Raw genomic sequence first — 19,492 nt, 5'->3', positions numbered from 1 at the left:
AGGATGCGAGGACTGCTGTAGTTCCAACCGCTTCATTGGGCTTTTCCTACTATGTGTCAAGTCCACAGCCAGGGCGAGTGCATACTTGTTTTGCCAATTGCTAAAGCTTCAGCATTTAGTACAAATGGATTTTTCATTTACAGGACCCACCTGAACAGACACCATCATGTCCATGCCATTTATGGAGGACCTATTGTAAGAGGTACATGGCCCCTCCTTATCCAAGGCAGCGTGATCCAACAGGTCACCAAAGTTTGTTCTTCATGAATGTTGCATCCAAATGTCCTATTATTCTGGGATTTCCCTGGCTGTAGCGCAACAATCCCCAAATATCCTCGACACACCGATCACACTGATCTACTGACTGTTAAAATTACTGCCTCCTTACACCTCAACTTTGATGGCTTTCACCTCTGTGGAAAACTCAGAGAATGATGCATCTATAGTTATTCCCTGCAGTAATAGTATCCAATAAGTAATCAGTAAGTCCATTGGCAGCAGTTAGCCCTTTACTGTCCAAACAATTGTGCAGTTGCTCTGCTGCCTGGAATCACTCCTCCCTGCAACACGATCTGCTAAATGCCAGAAATGTAAATGTAAACTAGGATCCATCTACTGGGCAGTGTATGTTAAAAATTCACTAGAAAACTAACAATTTGGATACCGGCTTCCTCTATTGCCTTGGAACAGTCGCACGACTGACTCCATCACCTGTGGATGACATAAACAGTTGTGGGAAAGCCCCAATCAGCATTTGGAAGTGTCCAGGTCAAATAAAGCGAATGCTAAGTCAGCACAAAAAAGAACTTGCTATCAACAAAGGAGATTTGACTTCTCGAAAATACTCCGGCAAACCTGCCAGTTCAACCCCACTGACTCCCAAACAGCCAGTGCTGCACTTTCTTACTGAAACACCACACTCCTTGGAATGAACAAATGCTTTCTTCATTTGAACACAGTCTAGATGAAAAACAAAAACCAAGGAAGCACAAATTTGAAAGAAATCACCTCTGCAGTAAGCCAACAGGAACTTTAGACAAGTAATAAGGAAGTTGGAAAGTAAAATATTCTACCGGTTTGGCAGCTTGAGATGTTAAATCCAGGACACCAAAGTGGATTGGACTGTGTTCAGGAAAACAAAATAGAATCCAAACTAAAAGATACACAGATATGGAACAACTTTAAGTTATAATTAGAGCCACAATGGGGTTTTGGCAGATATCCATCCGGTACTAAACATGTTTCCTGACTTCTATGACCTTTGCTTGCTCTGTTACACAGCAGCATAATCTATCTCTTAATTTAATTTCAGGCTGCAAAACTCTAAACAGTACCTAGAGATCTATTATTTTTCATTCTAGGTGTCTGGGGACTAAATATTATGAAAAAAAATGGACAAAAAAAAACAACAAAAAAAAAGTAGCCACATGGAATTAAACAGAATTCATTAAAGTATGTTGATAAAAAAAAATGTGGTAAATCCTAAAAGACTTATGTTATATTTTTGGGTTCTTTCTGAAAGTCATTGAATACGTGATAAAGCTCACACACACACAGACTTGTGACATTGAGCTGAAGGAGGAAGCGCGCGCGCAGTTGGTGTAGCAGGACACGCGCCAACAGTTTCGTCTCTTCTGATTGGCTGATGGAGCCTATAGCGGATTGCACCTGCTTTATTTTACCAGGCGCGTCTAAGTAGAAACGCACGCGCGCATACACTTACAGCACGTAGACAAGTTCATCTCAAATAAAGGTAAATAATAACCACTATTCAATTATCTCTAACCTATCTCTAACCTGTCGTTGACTGCATACTAGTTAATGGAATATGCAGGTTTACCAGCATACAATAAAGAGTAATTATATCATTTTATTCTTATTTATAACCCCAGGGTAAAACTGCAGGACTGATTATTTATGTTATGATTATTTATGTTATTAGTATTAGTTCACCTGATGCATCACTCACTTTTTTTTTAAATGCTTTACTAACAGACGATTTAAAACGGCATCCGAAAGCTATAATCATCTATGCAACATGTTTGAATCACAAAATAATCTTAATTAACATTAAAAAAAAGGATGTGTTGTAAAATATGTTATATTCAGTGCATGACCTAGTTTATGATTTAGGTTCCTAAGCAGTAAGCTGGGTGTGTCACATCTATTAATAATTATCCTTATCTAATTCGCTTTGTTTTTAAATCTCCTTAAAGAGTCATTTCGGTTTTGGGGTCATTATGGGTAAAAGTGGCATTTATTTATGTCTGTCTGAAATTACATTTTAATTTTTGCAATTTAATTAGTAGTTCAACCTTCGAGTCATGTCTGCGAATCGATTCAATTGACTCGTTGAAAAGAGTTCTTCATAAAGAGTCGATTCGCGTTTGATCTGCCAAACCTTCTCCTGTCTATGAGCACGTGACTGGGCCAGTGACAGGTATTCCAGTAAGACAAGTATAAGAGTAAATATTAAACTACATAGTGTGATGTGATGCACCTGCAATTTAGGGAATGTGGCACGAATAAGAATAACATTAAAAATCCTTCAGTACTGAATGAATATGATAGATATTTATTTAAACAAGAACTATAGTAAAATCTTAACACCTAACTTCTTCTGATGTGTTAGAAGCTTAGATTCCATTTTAGTTCTGAATCAGGAAATATGGTTATTAAACTGTTATTAAAAATGTATTCCTTCATTTATTCACTCATTCATATTCAGTGACAGCTTTATTCTGACCAGCTGATTGCCATGGAGCCTTGATGTGATGTTCACTACACTACACTCATTCACACACTCAACAGTCCCCCTTCAGACATATTTTTGGTGGGTTGGAGAAAAATCGAAGAACCCAGATGAAACCCACAGGTATATACAGGTACCCACAGGTACCGTCCTGGTACTTCAAACAGGATCCTAGGCTAGCTAGTGGATTTTTTAATCATTAAACCCTTTAATCATTAAACATAAGTTAGACTCAAACAAATCATATATATCAAATAAAGTTAAAAATTACCAACATAAGTAATCCTTGAAGAGGAACAACAATGATAAGCGACTTTCATTTGTAGACAAAATCTTTTTTTTTTTTTAAGCATAAAAATATGGAGTCAAGTCAAGAAACTTTTATTGTCATCTCAACCATATATAGCTGTTGCAGTATACAGTGAAACGAGACCTGGTATAAGGAAGTTAGTAGGAAGTAAGTTAGTCCTAGACACAGAAAATGCATCTGTGCAACCTGCTGCAAACAGTACAAGACAAGACAAGACAAAAAAGACACAAAGTACACAAAACAGTACACAAAAGACAATAAACAAAAACAGCACCGACCGGTGATAATACTGTATATTCAACAATATTGCATGTGCAGAAATACTGGAATGAACACTAGTATTATAGCAGTCAAATTAAGTCATTTGTAGTGAACATACTGAGCATCAATGTTCCCGGGTTTTTGCAGTGCATTTTGCGATTTTTTTAAGGGACTAATCATTCCAGTGCACTGGAAAGATTTTGCGATTGAGACAGCAAAATCATTGCACTGACTCCTGAACTAGGAAGCTGATTGTGATGCAGCCTATGCCAACAATATTGTGTAATGTTCACTGGGGCCAGGAAATAATTTACTTTCATAGTAGCTTGGCCTTGTTCCTGCACAACATTGTGCTCTTTCCATTGGATAATAATGAAATGAACTGATTTCCTAGAGATAATATACAGAGATTTACCATGTCATTTAGATTTGTATCATGACATTGATAACCACACACATCACTATTAACAATTAATACTCGTTAACAATACATGACATGTCTCATGATATATGCAAACTCTATAAAAGTACATTATACACTATTTATAGAAAAAATAGAAAAGCTCTATCACTAAAAATGAAAGAGGTTAATTTTTACAATTTTAAATATTAACTAAAACAATCTTAATATCATGTTAGTGCTTCTATTATGTTTGTAATTAAAAAAACATTGCAAAATAAAAATATATTGGGATATTCATGAAAAGTATTGTGATAATTGAGAAAAGTCAGTTAATCACTAGGAGTTATTTCAACATTCAGTATTGTATGTGTTTGTTCTTACTTTATTCATTTCATTTAATCTTGTGTTACTACTACACTGTATGAGTGGATCATTTTGCTATAGACCTGTGCCCGTTCCAGGGTAAAACGTGGTCAGCATTGTGTATATTAAAAATAAACTGCGCCATGGAAACCTAACACCAGCTGCACGATCTATCCTTTGTCCTTATTAAAAAAAATTCAAAAAATTCAAAAATAATATGGGGTGTGTAAAAGTAGCTCAGTAATCTTCAGTAACTTTAAGATGAAATGTTGAAAATAATTTAAGATATTTTGGTAGGTAAAAGCAAACCTATTGCAAAGAAACTAATTAGGCTACATGTCAAAATACAAACAAATCCTTGTCACGGCAACAATGAATTCTGAATCCGACTCCGTTTCCCAGAATGCACCTCCGACTACAAACATGTCCATCATGGACTCCAACTCCCATATTGCATCCCAATTCACCTACTTCTACAATGAATTGAAAGTGTTTACTCTTCATGTGAAGAAAATGTACATACATTTGAATGTGTAACAAAAGAATATACAAGTGTTGGGACACGTCATGTAATAGAAGACAAAGTTGTTGCCTAGTTACACATATCGTCACTGTAAAAATACTCCTTTTACATTACAGCTTTTTTTATTCTCTAAAGTTATACATGTCTGCCACATTTGCAGGTTGAATTAAGCAAAGTAAACTGTAACAAAACTCACTCACTAATACAAAGTGTTGTGTGTAATATTACAGAAAATTGTCCACACTTCAAAAACCTTCCAAAAACAGCAGACTATTTACTTATCTTTGGGATACTCATTTCAATATACGATTTGAGACACTAATTCTAATCCTGGTCACTATTTCGGATGGATAGTAGGTGATTACTGATTACTGATAGCACACATCTGGACTCAATCACCAATACACACTTATAATCACACTCATAGCACTAAGGTAGTTTTCACACTGGGTGTGTTTGCACCGGTCCAAATGTGTTGTTCTGGATGCAGACTTACTTGATTCTGTCAAACACCATTTGCATTCATCTTATGTCATCACAAACATGTATGTAGAACACAAAGCCTATATTTAGTTTTTATATTATTTCATAAATAATAAAATTAGTTTTATTATTATTTTAATTGCTGTTATGTACATTAAAGCGTCTCACCTCTTCTGTGTCCCACTTCGGCCCCCTGCCACTCATGGTACACGTGTGTTATGTAATCTAACGATGTCATCATCATCTAAAAGACTTCCTTCCTGAACGAGTGCGGACTCGAGTGTGAGTTGAGTTTCAGTGCAGCGAACTCGCACTACTTCCTACAGGTGGTCTCATGTTCAGTACAGTGATGTAATTCCAGTGACACAATAGCAGTTACCGGTTCCTCAAGCAAAATGTGCTCTGCCAGTGTGAAATCCTCCTAAAACCTCTGATATACCAAGCCTCTTCTTCATATTTGCTCATTCTGGTTTTGAGCCTTATTAATTTTCACATTTTCTGATAATAGTCAATAAATAATAAAAGTATTCACTGATACTGTTGCTGTTTCTGCTGAATGACATACATATGGTTTCTACTGCTACTACTTACATTTATATATAATCAAATTCTTCTAAACAGTTGTGAATGGAGAATTTCATTGCCAGTCAAGCACACCAACACCATGGTCATTTAAGCAACTTTTGGTGCTTTTTGCAGTGTGGCAAGGTGCCAAATCCTGCTGGAAAATGAAATCAGCATCTTTAAAAAGCTGGTCAGCTTAAGGAAGCATGAAGTGCTCTAAAATTTCTTGGTAAACGGGTGCAATGACTTTGGTTTTCAAAAAGCACAGTGGACCAACACTAGCAGCTGACATTGCACCCCAAATCATAACAGACTGTGGAAACTTAACACTGGACTTCATGCAACTTGAGTTATGAGCTTCTGGGCAACAGTCCAGTTCTTCTTCTCCTTAAAAAGAGGAATACGACAACTGTAGCCAAATTCCTTGACACGTCTGTATGTGGTGGCTCTTGATGCCTTGACTTGAGTTGATTATCTGATTAGCGTGTCACCATATTCAAATTTTTTGAGATTTTTTGAGAATTGGTGGGTTTTTGTTAAATGTGAGCCAAATCATCACAATTAAGAGTACCAAAGACTTAAACTACTTCAGTCTGTTTGTACTGAATTTATGTAAAACACGAGTTTCACTACTTGAATTACTGAAATAAATGAACTTTATGAACTGAACAGCAGAACAAGAATAAACCATCCTCTTTTGGAAGAACCTGAATGGCAGGATTTTGATTAAAATACCATACAGTTTTGAAAAGAAATTCTATTTTATAACATCTTCAATAGCAGTACTCGATATGTCAACAATCCCTGACTCTTACGTTTGATTACGTTTTGGACTTTTCTCATCCCTGTGTTTCTCTGTGCTCTTGTATTTTTGCATTTCCTGATTTTATTTATTTATTTATTTTTGCATATTGCTATTTTGACTGTGCTTCAAAGTTTTTCCGTCACTTATTAACACGTGTATTTCATGTTGTTCACTAAATCATCTTGCACTTGAATCCTACCTCCGTGGTTTGCTTACGTGACACTATAAAAGAGTATAAAGTACTAAAATATAATATTTAGTCTCTTCTGTTGATTCATAGTGTATACAATTTAAAGTGAATTGCCTGTTCCTTAAACAAAACTCTGACAATGTGCTCTAGATGCTCTCCTCCCGTGTGCTGCTTCGTGGTTTGCGGGCTGAGACCGGGTTCTGGAGGAGCCTGTCCACCTCGACCAGAGCTCTGGCTTCACACGGCCACAGTGAGAGTCATTAATATTTTATATACACACCTCTTTATATACACACCTCTTGTGTTTCAATGCATTAGGTCTTCAGAGATCTTTTCTCTATTTTTACTGAGCTCTCAGTGTTCATTGTAAAACCTGTCTCAGCAGATCACTTCCATCACCTTCAACATCATCCCACAGCATATATGCACACTTCTGATACTAGAACAAATATTTCAGTATCCTTAAAAAACATTCGTGTTTATTACAAAACAGAATTAAATGCAGCCTCTTCCAAAAGCTTTCTATTGTATTGCAGTCTTATGCAGACTATATTTATTAAATTATTAGTGTTAAACATGTAAAGTGTATAAATGATTAGTTACATTTTTTTTGTTGTACAGTATTTATTTATGAAAACTCAGCTGAAGTCTGTATACATGACCGTCGGTATATGTAAAGTTGAAGCTAGACGTTTGTTTAAAGTGTGATTTCACTGTTACTTTTGAAGGTAGACAGTATTTGTCATATCAGTGCTGGAATTGCGGTTGACTACACATTCTAGAATCCAGTGTGGCCTACAAATAAGACCTCTGAGGACTACAACACCCAGAATCTCTCACGTCACACTCACCAGACTACTGCTTACACAAACCTGGACTCAGTGCATGTTTATAAGGACTCCGAACTCACACACACATTTGTGAAGTGTATGCTATGTATCTATTTGTTCCAGTCGTCACTCAGCCTTCGATTTACTGTTCGTCTCACAGGGTTAACCCTATTTGTATTCACTTGTTTGATATTTCCTTTTTCATAATGTACAGCTCTGGAAAAATTACTGCTCCAGTTTGTTCTTAAATCAGCATCTCTACATGTATGGCAGCCATTCCTTTCCAGTGTCTGTTGAATTCCAACACTGCCACACCTCGTTCTGCTTAATGAAGTAAAGTCTTGGAGTTGAAAGGAAAAGTTTTGAGTGAGGTACAGTATTGTTCACGCCTTTCACGGCTTTACAGGCGGAGGGATACAGGGAGCATCAGGTTGCTTCCATCCTTAAAATTTTAAAGATGGTGTTTCATAAGAACATCGTCAAGCTGGAGATATTGGAGACAACAAAGCTACAGACCACTAGAGGGCGAAAACAACTCCGTGTACAAAGTTGTCCTGAAAGAGAGTTGTGAGGTGTTGTGAGCAGTGTTTTTTCCAACAGGAAAATTCTCCATGCCACTCAGCCAGGTCAATCAAGGTGTGGATGGTGGACCACCACATCAAGACTCTCCCATCCAGCCCAATCTCCAGACCTGAACCTCACTGAAAAACTCTGGAATGTGGTCTGAGCTGCTTGAATTGTTATACCGGGAGATGCATAACATCACCCAGCAGCAATGTGAAAGATTTATGGATTGCATGCCATGATGCATAAAATTTTTTTTTATTATTTTTGTATTTTGTACGCTAATACCTTTGAGGTGATATAATCTCATTTCTAATTGGTCAGAAAGTGTTGATCTCAGCTTCATATGAACGTGCATGTTCTAATATTATAGTATCTATAGTAACATCTCAACATCAAGAGACTTCAACTACATGTAAGTCTTTAATAAATAAAAAAAAATTCAAAAATCCCTGTTTGGAAAATATTTGGAAAATAATCTAAGTATTGCTTATTTATTACGAAATAATAAATGCTGGAAATACTGTAAATGTTAATATGTTTAACATTTATTAACTGTAAATGTTAAATAATAATGTCAATCATTTTAATGTCCCTCTGGGTCTAATTGAGTTGATTTCACTGTGACTCGTTTTTTAATTCTATAGTGGTCATGAATTAAGTATTTCATGGCTAAATATATTAATTCGGGGCCTCACCTTTATTAAAATGTTACCTCAGTAATCTGTGATTTAAAGTTGGGGTGCACGATGTTTGAAATCCAATGTTGACATTTGAAATCACCAAAACAAACACGCCCCTAACCCAAATGGGTGTCACCCCTGTATTGATAGCTCCGCCCCACACATACATACGTAACCCAGGCAACTATTATGGCGGAACCTGCTGGGGCAGCTGGCCGAGGGGAGATTTTTATCAATAAATGAACTCAATGAGTAATACTACGGTAATGCAACTGTGTTTTACTAGTACTGTGTGTTGTACCATGAAAGGTTTAGCTCCATTTCACGTGGAAGACGACATTCAACACCTAGAACCCGAGGCAGAGGTAACGGCAGGTATCTGAAATGTCAGTGTTTCAATCGCTTTATGCTCATGGGCACTGAACACTCTCTCTGCCGCATATTGACAAGACACGCCCCTTTCTGCTCATTGGCTACACGTTTGTTTTGTTAGTCGGCCCCACTCAGTTTTCTGAAGCATTTCTCAAACATAATCGTGCACCCCACCTTTAAGGAACATTACAATCCTGTAAACCAGGGAATTATAGACTTCCACACTTTCCCCAGTAAGGGAAAGATTTTTGCTAATCATGTTTGATTTAAATGATCAGCCTGCTGATGAGTTACTGTCTGTGTGACTCTTTACTCTTAGGTGTTGATGTGATTGACTGCAGTGTTCCTCAGTACAATAATCGTCTGGATACACCACTGCCTGATATTCCATTCGTCAGAAATCTCACTCCTGAGCAGAAGAAGCTGAAGGAGAAAGAAAAAGAGTCATGGACGAATCTCACCAAGGAGGAGAAACTAGCACGTAAATATGACCCGTCTTAGTTTGCGTGTGATTAAAATCCATTAAAATCAGACTGTTTGTTTATGATGTAGATTTGTTTTGCTTTGCTACACACTTTATCTGTTAGCTTCACTGTAGAACCTGAACCATTTCTAGTGAATAACAAGATAATAAGATGCAGCTTTAATACTTAATGTTTTAAGCCCTCATATCTAAATAAGTTTTGTAGTAAATCACTATCTTACTGTATGTTTCACTCAAGAGGAATAAGAAAAATTCACCTAAAATGATAAAAACATTTCCAACTCTAATGTGTGCTGTATTAAGCATCCTATACTTTAGCCTTTTTAAATAAACGACAGAATTTTAAACACTAATAACAGAATAGTTATTAAACTAGCATATTATTTATTGCGTAGCAAGTCGGAGACACATCTAGATGTCGGTACCAATAAATAACCTGTACATTTTAGTTTCTTTAATTACATTTGATGCACAGAAATAAAACATATTCATAAAAATGTCCATCAAAGGTGAATGTGATCAGATAAAACAAACCACCAAACAGTTGTAGTTGTGTTGCAGTACAATAACCACCATGTGGCAGTGTTGCCCACATGCCTGCTAGCAATCATAACTCTCCTTATAATAGCTGTTTACATTCTCTTTAGCATACAATATGCTGTATGTGAGTAAAATTTATTTTCTTGCATGATTTTTCCAGTTGTTGTTTAAACCGAACATATAATTGATGTACAGTTTTCTTGTTTTTTTTTTTTTTTTTTTGCACAGTCTATAGACTCACACATGAGCTGAGCTATGCAGAGATGAGGCAGGGCTCTAGTGAGTGGAAGACAGTGCTGGGAGGGGTCTTCGTTTTCCTCGGCTTTACAGGCCTGGTGGTGTTGTGGCAGCGTATGTATGGTGGGTATCATACATCCTCCTCACCTAATTTACTTTTCATGTAGATCAATGACATCAGACTCCATTTGAACTTGTAAAGATGAAATAATAGTGTAGAAATAATACAGAAAAGGATAGCACTTGGTGATGAGGAGCACATGGTGATGAGGGATTTATGGTAATTTTAGTCCCAGACCTCATGAGCTTGTGGAAGAATGGGTTTTTGATGGAGACTCCGAAGCTTTTCTGTTATCCACCCTGGATAAAGGCGTTTTCTAAATAAGTTGAATGTAAAAGGACAAAAAGCATAAAAAATGTAAAAAAAAAAAAGGATATAAATAATAATACTGTATAGCCACCCATCTATTTTCTACACCACTTATTCTAGTGGGTCTCAGGAAACCTATAGGAGACTCAGGCCACAAGGCAGGGTACACACTACAGCCTTTCCCAGGGCACAAATGCACACACTCACACACCTATTCACACACTACAAACAAATTAGGGATGCCCTTCAGCCTACGGTGAATGTCAATGGACCGGGGGAGGAAACTAAAGTACCCAGAGTAAGTCCACACAATTATGGGAGGAGCAGAACAAACAATATTAATATCTAAGAAAAAAGTTTCATATTCAGATTAATATGTCCAATTGAATTAGATTTTTATTGCAGTTTTAACAATGCACACGGTCAGAATGCAGAAATAAACCAAAAAGAACATAAACAGACATTCCACCATACTTAGTATGGATTAGTTACTATTCTGTGTAATCATCTTTTACGTTATGGTCAGCTTGAATGTTATCAAAAAATGATAGCTTTCTCTCATATAACATTAGCTACTGAACTCCATGCACATACATTTCTGAGATTTGTTTCAAATCTCCAAAAATTGTTATAATCTTTATTCCCTTTATGAATAGTGAATAATTCTGGAGCAAACTGTAAATCCCTTAAATGTGACTATTATTAAACTGTAAATTAAACCATTCTAATAAAAGGTCATAGGATTTTTTTGTGCTTTTTAGAAGAAAAGCTGCTCTCGGATTATTGGTCAAATCATTTCAAATTATTGCCTTTGAAAAGTTCCTGGAATTCTTTCTATTTGTAGATCAGTCATAAAATAGAGGTATGTTTTTTCATTTTTCCGTTGCCTTACTGCTGCCTCCGTCCCTTTTTTGTTGTACCCTGACCTACTTTGTAAAGCAGCTGATATTCCTGAAATTTCCTGGAAGTTGTAGTTTATTCATTACTAAATCTGTACTTGGTCTCATAGACTGTCTTGTTTCATATCCTACATCCTCAGAATCAGTTTGCTTGCACAGACAATGAAGTACTTTTCTCTGAAAGGTCCTGTTTCTCCGGAATTTTTTTTTTCATATATATATATATATATATATATATATATATATATATATATATATATATATATATATATATATATATGTATATATATATATACATATACATATATATATATATATATATATATATATATATATATATATATATATATATATATGTATATGTATATATATATATACATATATATATATATATATATATATATATATATATATATATATATATATATATATATATATATATAAACTTAACTTTTACAGCTAATATAGCAAGCAAACTGTGAAAGAGGTTGGAGAGGGTGGAATCATATAAGCTTATTCACCTGCAGTAGAGTCTCTGTGTCTGGCAGCCAGTCCATTGTGTTCAGACTCAGTAATTGGACAGTGCTGGGTTGCTGGCTATTGCTTTCAGAAACAGAAAGGGACTAAGAGAGCTAAAGATTTAGGTATTTGAACTCAGACTTCGTTTAAGAAAATCCCCAGACCCCTGAACTCGCACCTCTACTCTTTCCAAGACTATCTTGTGTGCGATTGATAGTGAGCAGTTGCTAATGAGAACGTCAGAGCAAAAGGCTTTTGAGTATGTGCTGGGAGTAAGAAAGAAATCGTGGGTGCATGTGATTTAGAACCGCCGTCGGATGCAGCTGAGACTTGTATCTCCCACCTCCTGTCTCAGAAGCCTAGGCTGTTTGAGGAAGGAAGTCAGGAGAGAAATGTACACTGCAGTGGAAAAGAACAGGAGCATAGAGAGTAGGGTTGTAACTGAATACGTGTACATTATACTGAATGAACTGATACTCAAAGTGCGTCAGGACTGGGACACAACAAAAAATGGTGGTGAGAGATTTTTATTTCAAACAGGCACAGAAACTTATGGAGCTGATGGAGCTTATGGCAGAAATAAAGACCATGCTAATTAACATAAATTCATTCATTTATCACTAGTAACTACCTGACCATGGTTGTGCTGGTTTTAATGAGGCTATAGAATTGTTTAGATCATGGGAAATAGAAACAAGTCAATTCTTTATTAAATATCCTGGACAGAAACTGTAAAGACATAACTGTGTGAGCGGTATATAAAAAAACACCTCTTTAGAGAATAATTATGACTTAAAGTGATATAGATGAGGTGGATGATCTGTTAAAACCAAACTTCATAATCTGACACTGGTGGCATTCCTACATTTCTTTATGTCCCAGTAGGTTTCTCAGGGCAGGTTTAAAAATCAAAATAAATAAAGAAAGACAACCTTTCTGGTTTATGTCATGTCAGGGTTATATCTAAATACAGGTTATACAGACATGGATATATGGAACGCTATACAGACACAGACTGTGGCACTGCTATTCACCCCTAGAGAGGTAGAGTAAGAGAGGTAGAGAGAGAGGGAGCGAGAGAGAAAGAGCACAAAGTAGAAAATGGCTAAGTAGAAGAGCATTATGGATAGGTTTTTCAGTCCAAAAGTCAGTTAGGAATGGGGTATTTCCCACGCTGTCTGCTTCATGTTGGAACTTGAAAAGTGAGGGAATGCACCTCATTAGGCATTAAGCACTCGTCTGGTGTTGACTTAGACACGCAGACATGAAGGTTTGGGCACAGATGAAAGAAGTGGTGAAAAAAGGGTTCCGATCGGCTCAAAATAATACATGACTTAGTGATAAAAGTATGTGGATCAAGTTTCAGATTTACATAGCATTCTGCCTGTGTGTGTATATGTGTGTGTATGTGTGTGTTTGTGTGTATGTGTATGTGTAGATTTTATAACGTGGTACTGTAGCAGATGTTGTGTTCTCCCCTTTGGCTGCACTCTTCCTCATTTGTTTATTCCATTCCTGTTTTCTAGTCAGAAGATAAGATGGATTAGATACTTCATCAGGTGCGGTGTCTGTCAGGACAAATTAATAGCTCTTTATCTTTGTTTTGCTGACAGAGATGATGTGTGATATATATGCTGTGGTGTGTACTGTATGTGTGTGGTGGGGTATTTAGGGGATTTCACACAGTTAACTGTTTCTTTTATTCCTCATTTTATTTCCTTTTTAGATGATGTTACTACTTTGTTACTACTGGCATCCTGACCTCCTTTATATCCAAAGCTGTTTCTTATAATATTCCAAATACTGTGTGGGCCAAGTATGGAAAACAGCATTTTAAACCAAAACATATTTATTTTGAAACCATTTTCAGTATTTACTTTAACAACAGACAGAAAAACTTAGTGTTTGTCATGTGCCCCTTTATTCTAACATGTATTTTTAAAACATAAAAATCGAAATAATTATTTTTCAAATACATTTTTTTTTTAATTTACTAATTTACTTTATTATTTTTCAAATGCGATGCAACGGGAAGCTTTGCTGTCTTATGACTTCAGGGTTCAATCCTGAGCTCTGTTTTTTGTCTGTACGGAGTTTCATATTTTCACTTTGTGTCCATGTAGATTTCACAGGTCTTTAACAGCTTTAACAGGTTATCCGGATGTCTTCCTTCTCCCAAAATCCTATCAGTATGCAGTTTATCCACTTTAATGCTGCATTTGTAATGCCTTGTAAAGTGGTAATATGCAAGTTGTTATAATGTGATTTAAAATTGATGTGCAACAAAACAAATCATTGATGCTAAGTAGCTTAGCACCACGCAAATAGGCTAAAGTAATGCGAACTCCTGATTAGCTTCTCAAAATAGTATTTAGTTTGGCCAATGTTATAGATCAAACAATTACTGGGTCTGTATATTAAGTAATCTAAAGCTAATGCTCCTATAAACTAATTCACATATAGAGAAGCGGACTTTACAATGTTCACAGTGTTCATGGCAATGTTGATCTGTACACAGAGAAGGAACTGGTAGATGAGATGAATACCAAGTTGAGTGGGTGGTTTCAGTGGCTTTTACCGGTTTTAAGTGGGGAATTAGAAGAAGAATTTTGCCTCAAACACAGCATCAATTACCAACTGTATATGTGGGTGTGTACTGTATATATAGTTCCTTGCAATGTACTGGCATCTCAATTAGGGTGTATTTCTGCCTCATATTCTGGGTTCCTGACATCTCTAAATCCACCTGGACCTTGAAGAATGGAATATTGAACGGAAAAATACAATGCTGGAAATGTCATTGCACGCATACAACTAAAAGGTTTAATATACAATAATTAGTCAGTTTTTCCCTCTGAAAACTATGTGAAACCCTGCAACTGAGTGTCTTCCTATCAGAGAGGAGTCAAAGATGAACCCTTTATGAAGTTTAAGAACCCTTTCCAATCCAACACACACTTTCAGTGAACACCTAAATATGATGGTGCTTTGTTTTCCTTCTTTCATTCAGGAGACATCACCTGGTTCCTGAATGCAGTCGACTACTCAATAGGATTTTTCTCAATATGTTATCTTTGTTCGTTTCAGAAAGCACTTGAAAAGGGCATTTCATTTAATCTTTAATGATTCCTGTCCTTATCATGACACACCCACATCAGTCAAACAAACTGCAACCACAGACTCAACATCGGTTCCATACAAAGTGGCCTTCATGTCACCAATCCAGACAAACTTGCTGAAATCTGTCTACAGATACATTTGACTGTTTGCCCAAGTTTGATTGTTGAAACACTATAACTGATGTTTTTTGCTCGGTGGAGGTTTTGTCTGCACCTACCACACTTTTCCACTGGCGTTGAGTTTGTAACAGCTATGGAAAGTGCAATCAGTTTGAGACCCACACTTTTGAATACCTATGAACTGGAACCAGATTAATTGTAACAATATCTCTCCAGCTTTCTACAATAAGCACAAAAAAACATTTTTTTTCAATGTTAAATACCTATATAACATATATATAACCTTCACAGAGCCATTAATTCGATTCAGAGCTTGATAAGCCGTTCTTTGTGACTGTCTTGTCTGCACAATGTCAAAATGATTAGCATATTAAGTGAGCTCACCTTAATTAACATTTTAGTGCCATGTGGCACACAATAGCATGCTTAATGAATGCCACTTGTTTTAAATTGGAAATTTACTTTATAATTTACCATTGGGGTTTCCTTAATTAAAAAGAGAATAACAATGAGATTGAGGTGCTGCTTATTAACTAAGCACACTGTATATAATGAGAATACAGAAGACATTTTAAAAACAGAAGATATATTTGAATGTAAATGCAACTGACACTTTCTATAGAAAATGGGAAAATAGGAAAGCTGTAACAATTAGTCCTAGACAAACTAGCCAGTATTTCACCAAGACTATGATACAAATGACTTCTAAAAATAGTAGTAAAAGTGATCAAATTTAATTACCTAATTACAATACTATGCAGATTTGTCTTTATCAGATGCTGAACACATCTAATACTTTTTTCTTTTTCACTGATCCAACCTGTCAGAATATAAAGGCCTTCTGTCTATCAAAAAACCCCAACAAAACTGTCATGTAGTGACGACTTCCATGTTAATTACAAACTCTTATAGTGAAACTGTAATTATCATTGAATCTTATTTTGTCTGTGGTTCTTTTCTGCTGCTTGCTTTGACAGTTATATTTACTTTTCCATTTCATTCTAAGTAAGAAATAAAACACGATGGGGCATGCTATTATAAGAATGAATTCATGCAGAAGTGGTGTGATGTGATAAACTATTTACTTCCCTGAAGTTCATTAATTTATAAACAAAAAAAAAACAATTAGAATAAGATAAATCACACCTTATGAGATGCGGGATGTATTCCTCATATACAACATCAATTTGCCACTAATTGCACTTTTTTTAATTAATGAATGAAATGTCATGCTTGTTAACCATTTATAGTTACATTTAATGTCCTGGAATGTCCACTAGACAAGTTAGCCATAACAAAAAAAACACCTGCCTTATAATGTTTAAGTTCCTCTTCTGCCAAAAAACTCTGACCCATCAAAGCATAGACTCCACAAGGTGTGCTGTGGTATCTAGACAACAGTTAGCATGAGTATGGTAATGCAACGTGCTACTGTAGCTCTTCTGTGAGATTAAAACAGATGGGCTAACCTTCATACCTACGCATTGCTGAGCCTTGTGTGCCTATGGCTCTGTCACCGGTTCACTGTGTGTCTTTCCATGGCCCTCTTTTAACAGATACTAACCACTACATTCCAGGAAAACCCCTATAAGACCAGAGATGCTCTGACCCAGTAGTCTAGCGGTCACAATTTGGCCTCAGATCATTATGCATGCTCATTTGTCCTCCTTAATTCACGGAAACTTCAAGAACTGACTGTTTACTCGCTGCATAATAAATACTGCAATGAAAGATAATGCAATACCACAGGTACCATTTTAATGACCAGTGCTCTGTCTTAAAAGCTTTCCTGTGATCAACATTTTGTCTGCCACCTTCCATAAATTTTAAATATACACCTCTTTCCAGAAAGCTTTAAAGCTCAGATCAACTATTTCAAGCTTTTCTTTGTTAAGTAACATATTTTCTAATCTTCTTTTTATGAGCCTTAGATCACGTCCAAGTCCCTGTGAATGAGCTGTTACTATAGAAATGATAATGTATTAGAACAAACCCACTCGAAATAAAACTTGAATTACAGCTGGCAGTACTGTCAGAGGTGCAGTTATAGAAAATTAATCAGCACATTTAGATTTGAGGATTCAGCAGTACTCTGTTTCTCTCAGTCTTTTATTTGCATACCTTTATAGGTTTCGTTTTGTTGAAAATGAGACATTTTATCCCACAGTGCTGTTGAATGCTTAATTCGGATTGGTCAGATGATGTTGATTCATTTTCTAACAGCAACTCTTATGGTCGCTCAAGCTTCTATGTTACAATAAAAAATGTAAGTGTCGGTGCTTTGTGACTGTCAAGAGCTAGAGTAAATCCATAACCTATAGGTTTTTCAACAAGTATTAAAGTCAGAAGAGCTTTGTATTTTTTTTAATGTACAGTAATATGTGACAGGAGAATGTTAATGACCAGCCAATATACGGCAACGAGGAGGGTATCAAGGCTCCTCCTCCTGTTAACAGGCACCGTGGATTTATCGCTGAGCATCGGGTGTTTGTCATTAAAAATTATTTTAAAATTGATGAATTAGTAAATGCTCTTTAGTGCCTTTTCCATAGACAATTCAATGTGGGGCGTCCCGGAAATATTCCAGATTGTAACACAATTGTCAAGTGGGTTGGGGCAATCATAACAACAAGGTCTGTGTGAATAAAGATTAAACCATCTGGCCTTCCTGCATGGAAAAGTCACAAAAGGACAATTACGGATTCAACACTTTTAAAATAATTTACAACGACAAAGAGAAGTCCATTGTTGCCATGGCTACTATCTACACTACCTGTTAACAATGGGTTATACGCGCTCCTCTTTGCTACGTATTGGCTAGTCGAAAACCATCCGTTTCCCGGTGCCGCACCATGTAGTATTAACTTTTTTCTAGGGGGGGTTTGTTGGTGTTGAGGGAATGAATGTTTATAGCGGTTATAAAGTTATAACAGGAACTAGCTTGTGGGTGGTCCACAATATTAAACATAACTATAAATGTTTTGAGATGTAGGTGTAGTTCTTGTAAAAAAAAAAGTAATTGTTAGCACATAACTGCGGTATAACAAGAAAACAATTCCACCACAACATTGGGGTGGGAATAGTAACAGGTAACATTACAGTAACATTACACCTCGCTGTCATTCATGATTTTCCTTTAACAGTACATTCTGTATTTGTCCTTATATAACTCACCTCCCTCACTTCTGTATTTTGCTCACTTCTGTATTTTGTGTGTTCTGCAGTGTATGGTGATGTGCCACACACTCTTTCTCCAGAATGGGTGGAGAAACAAACCCAACGTATGATCGACATGAGGGTTAACCCTGTGCATGGTTTCTCTGTCAACTGGGATTATGAGAAGAAACAGTGGAAGTAGAATCCCACTGTCATTAACCTGAGGTTGAAATCTTAACAGCTTCAAAATATAGTCACACAATACATATATATCTATCAAAAATAAACACTGAATGGAATGTGTGTGCGTTTGATTTTCTGAAAATACACAAACCGTTTGTCAGTTAAAATTAAAATATCTGTCAAGATTTGTCCACTTTAGCATTAGGTCAGCATGGTAAATGTACTTATTGAATAATTTAGATAGCACATTCATGACGTTTTGCTGTTTGAAAGGCTTTGTTGTTTATAACTGTACAAATAGCTGGACCATTATCTAGGGAGTGTGACTGTGTGTTATTAGGGTGTATCACACGTATATGATCCAGGTCATGAGAGATATTTCACATGGCTGTAGCCTGACCAACAAGACTTGAAGATTCTATTAAACTATTAGAATATGAGAAATTATATATATATTAAAAAAAAAGAATTCTGTAAACCAAAATAAACCATCGACAATAGAACGAGACAATGCGTTTGAACAAAATGCAACGTTAAATAAATTTCATTGCATTGATTTTTAGTTCAACTATTCTGAGTCAGTGTTCTTAGGATACATTCATACTTTATTGAATTCCTCTTATAAGCCATTTTTATTCTTCTTTACAGTGTGTAGAACTAAGGGAGTAGTATTTCAGTGTGCACAATATGTTAAGTCTGCTCTATTTGCAAGTTAAACTACTCAGGGCTATGAGATTCAAATTTGGGCACCGCACATTAAAA

At 36.1% G+C, this 19,492-nt stretch overlaps 1 protein-coding gene across 1 annotated transcript; it reads left to right on the top strand.

The window, feature by feature from the left end:
- Positions 1-1,610: 1,610 nt before the first annotated feature.
- Positions 1,611-18,846, top strand: LOC132840496 (cytochrome c oxidase subunit 4 isoform 1, mitochondrial). Its single transcript, XM_060862175.1, has 5 exons — positions 1,611-1,753; positions 6,805-6,904; positions 9,423-9,584; positions 10,356-10,487; positions 18,616-18,846. Exons 2-5 carry the CDS (start codon positions 6,805-6,807, stop codon positions 18,747-18,749), a joined length of 528 nt encoding a protein of 175 aa, XP_060718158.1. The 5' UTR covers positions 1,611-1,753; the 3' UTR covers positions 18,750-18,846.
- Positions 18,847-19,492: the final 646 nt, after the last annotated feature.

Source organism: Tachysurus vachellii, chromosome 25, assembly GCF_030014155.1.
Source record: "Tachysurus vachellii isolate PV-2020 chromosome 25, HZAU_Pvac_v1, whole genome shotgun sequence".
NCBI classification, from domain to species: Eukaryota; Metazoa; Chordata; class Actinopteri; order Siluriformes; family Bagridae; genus Tachysurus; species Tachysurus vachellii.
Note: the sequence above shows the minus strand (reverse complement) of the source record. Positions and strands in the feature narration are given on the sequence as shown.